The 3069-nt window shown below is 43.6% G+C and overlaps 1 protein-coding gene across 1 annotated transcript; it reads right to left on the bottom strand.

The window, feature by feature from the left end:
* Positions 1-347: 347 nt before the first annotated feature.
* Positions 348-746, bottom strand: LOC129537596 (keratin, high-sulfur matrix protein, IIIA3A). The gene has a single exon (XM_055397133.2). It carries the CDS (start codon positions 744-746, stop codon positions 348-350), a length of 399 nt encoding a protein of 132 aa, XP_055253108.1.
* Positions 747-3069: the final 2323 nt, after the last annotated feature.

Here is a 3069-nt window from a genome sequence, read left to right on the forward strand (position 1 = left end):
TTCAGTTATTTTAGAGAACAACTTAAGAGGATTATTTCCTATCTTGCTTTGGATATCTCTGGAAAATAGAGACAGAATCTAATGAAAGGAAATATCACAGAGACCATGATTTCTATGCCGAAAGTGTTACGTTTATTAGAAAACCAACAACACAATATAGGAGTGAGCAGGGGTCATGGGAGGACAGGATATTTTTCATCAGTAATTTGTTTGAAAAGGGTGCAGGCTAGTTTGAAGAGAGGAGGAATGGGCTTTTCAAGAAAAAGGTGCTTCTGCTGTGAAGCTGTGGGACAGCAGGATAGACCCCGCCATCTGCTTAAGGACGATGCGCGCCTAGGAAGCACTGCTCAGCAGCAGGGGGAGGTCCTGCAGGTGCGGCAGGTGGTGCGGCAGGGGGCGGGCCGGCAGCAGGTGGGGCGGCAGCACGGGGACTGCACAGAGATGGGCTGGCAGCACGTGCTGGCCCAGCAGCAGGGCCGGCAGACCACGGCCTGGCAGGACGTGGGGCAGCAGGTGATGGGGCGGCAGCAGCCCTCCTGCAGGCCGCAGGGGTCGCAGCAGACTGGGCGGCGGCAGGGCTCGCAGATGGGGCGCGTGCAGCGGGGCACGCAGGTCACGGGGCGGCTCACGGTGGTCTGGCAGGACACTGGGCGGCAGCAGCAGGGGTCGCGGTAGAAGCAGGGCTGGAGGCAGCCTCCGCCACAGCTCAGGGAGGAGAAGGTGGGGCCGCAGCAGGAGCCGGTCATGGCGGTGTGTGGGGCTGAGTGGGGTGGAGGTGGTGAGAGAAGTTGAGTGTTCTCAGGTGTGAGTGTCTTCCTCCTGCTCTGGGCCCTTTATATACCCTGGTCAGGAGCTGATGACCCCCACGACACATAGTCATTTCCTTCTATTTGTTTATCCCTTTTGAAATGGCCCTGGCAAGTTTAGTAAGTTTCCTAGACATTTTTTTCAGATGCTCAAGTACTCATAAAAGACTGTTCTCCTTATTAAATGAAGACTCATTATATTTTTCTATTTATGGTTCAAATATGAATTTAATGACCCTGACTTCAAAGTGTCTAATTATCTTCATAATTCAGTGATGCTTTTGCCAGTTGATGTTTTGATAACATAAGACTGGTTGTCAAGCTCTTACTAATAGTGGAAGTGAATTCACCAACTTATGAGTATCCTTTAACACTGTTAAGCTTCCTGGGCAAAGCAAGTTCAGAAAAATACTATAGAGATATTTTGTCAATAAAAGAAGAAATTTTCTGTCTACTTTTTGGAGCTACAAGAATGCATCTTAGTAAAACTATCATCAGTAGTTCTCCCCCCCCCAATTTTTTTAGTGCTAAAATACACATAACATAAAATTTACTGTTTTCATCATTTTTTTGTGTACAGTTCAGTGTCATTAAGTATACCCACATTGCTGTGCCACCATCAGCACTATTCATCACCAGAACTCTTTCATCTTGCAAAACTGAAATCCTGTACCCATTTAACAATGGCTCCCCATGACCCTCTCTCCCCAGCCCCTGGAAATCTTTAATGTAACTTTAAAAAAATCTCCCCTCCATCCCCCAACATCCCATAAATATTGTTTCCAACACAAATATTGGTCCTAGCTAAAAGACCTTAGTCAAGTCAATTATCTGGTATCTGATGTGTAAAATGTGGAATATAAACCCAGCTTCTGGAAAGCACCATTCTACTGTTACTATGTGTTTAGCTTTTTTTGATCTTAGGTACGTGTTTATTAGTTTCCATTAGTTGTATCTTTCCAAATCATAGTAAATTTTATGTAATTTTTGTGTTAGCCAGAATCATTGAGTTCCAACCAAATTCTAAACATTATGCTAAAAGAAATAAATAGATTATTCTTCAAAAAAAATCTTATGATACTAGAGAACAAACTTATGGTTACCAAAGGGGATAGCGGGTGCTGTGCTGTACTGTGCTAAATTGCTTCAATAGTGTCTGACTTTTTGTGACCCTATGGACTGTAGCCCGCCAGGCTCCTCTGTCCATGGGATTTCCCAGGCAAGAATACTGGAGCAGGTTACCATACCCTCCTTGGGGATCTTCCCTGACCCAGGGATTGAACCTGCCTCTCTTATGTCACCTGCATTGGCAGGTGGGTTCTTTACCACTAGCGCCATCTGGGGAAGTCTGGATAGCAGGCAGAGGAGGACAAATTAGGAGTTTGAGATTGACATACACACAATACTCTATATAAAATAGGTAAACAGCAAGGACCTACTGTGTAGCACAGGGAACTATGCTTAATATCTTGCAATAACTTATAAAGGAAAATAATCTGAAAAAGAATATATATATATATGTAAAGTTGGACCACTTTGCTATACACTTGAAAGTCATAGAACATTGTATATTAACTATACTTCAATAAAAAGAAATCCTATGAGGTAGTTATTGTTATATCTCTTATTTTATGCATAAAGCCAGATAAGTGACTTGCCTAAAGTCATCTGCTAGTGTTGGAGCCAGTAGCTATTCCAAGAGTTATTAGTTACTCCAATCTGTGGCAACATTGTAAGCCTAAGGAGTTGAAGAATGAAATTGTGGAAACCTCATTCCCTGTCAATAAGGAATGTCTACTTTATTTAGGAATTTTAATGACAAATTATTTTTAAAATTGTTGTTGTGTGTGAAATGGCTAACTTTGAGAGTCATCTGGAAGAACTCTATGTCTTAATTAGTACCCTCAGGAATGTGAGGGATTATCTCCCGAAGAGCCTTCTCAGAATTCCAAAACACACTCTAAGGAAAAAGTATTAAATTTGGACATAGTTGAGTGGTCCTGAGGCACTACAAACAGAACCACCATCTAGATGGAGGTTGCAGCCTGCCAGCACGATGAACACCCGCCCAGGTATAGGTCCCACAGCCCTCGGTGGTCTCAAGCCCGCCTTGCCTTTACCCCACTGTCTGCTTCATTGTCCCCGTATGTACTAGGCTTCCTTCTGCTTACAGACCCCTTGTGATTTTCAATTATTTCAAACTGTCAGGGTCTGAAGGAAACTTATGTCATTCAGAAGTTTTCTTTTCCTCTGCCTCTGGATT

Source organism: Moschus berezovskii, chromosome 20 (genome assembly GCF_049115385.1).
Source record: "Moschus berezovskii isolate FMDL1 chromosome 20, NW_MosBer_1.0, whole genome shotgun sequence".
Taxonomy (NCBI): Eukaryota; Metazoa; Chordata; class Mammalia; order Artiodactyla; family Moschidae; genus Moschus; species Moschus berezovskii.

Bases quoted from the DNA above. Each gene is read 5' to 3' on its own strand.
- LOC129537596 (XM_055397133.2), bottom strand. From the start codon at position 746: ATGACCGGCTCCTGCTGCGGCCCCACCTTCTCCTCCCTGAGCTGTGGC.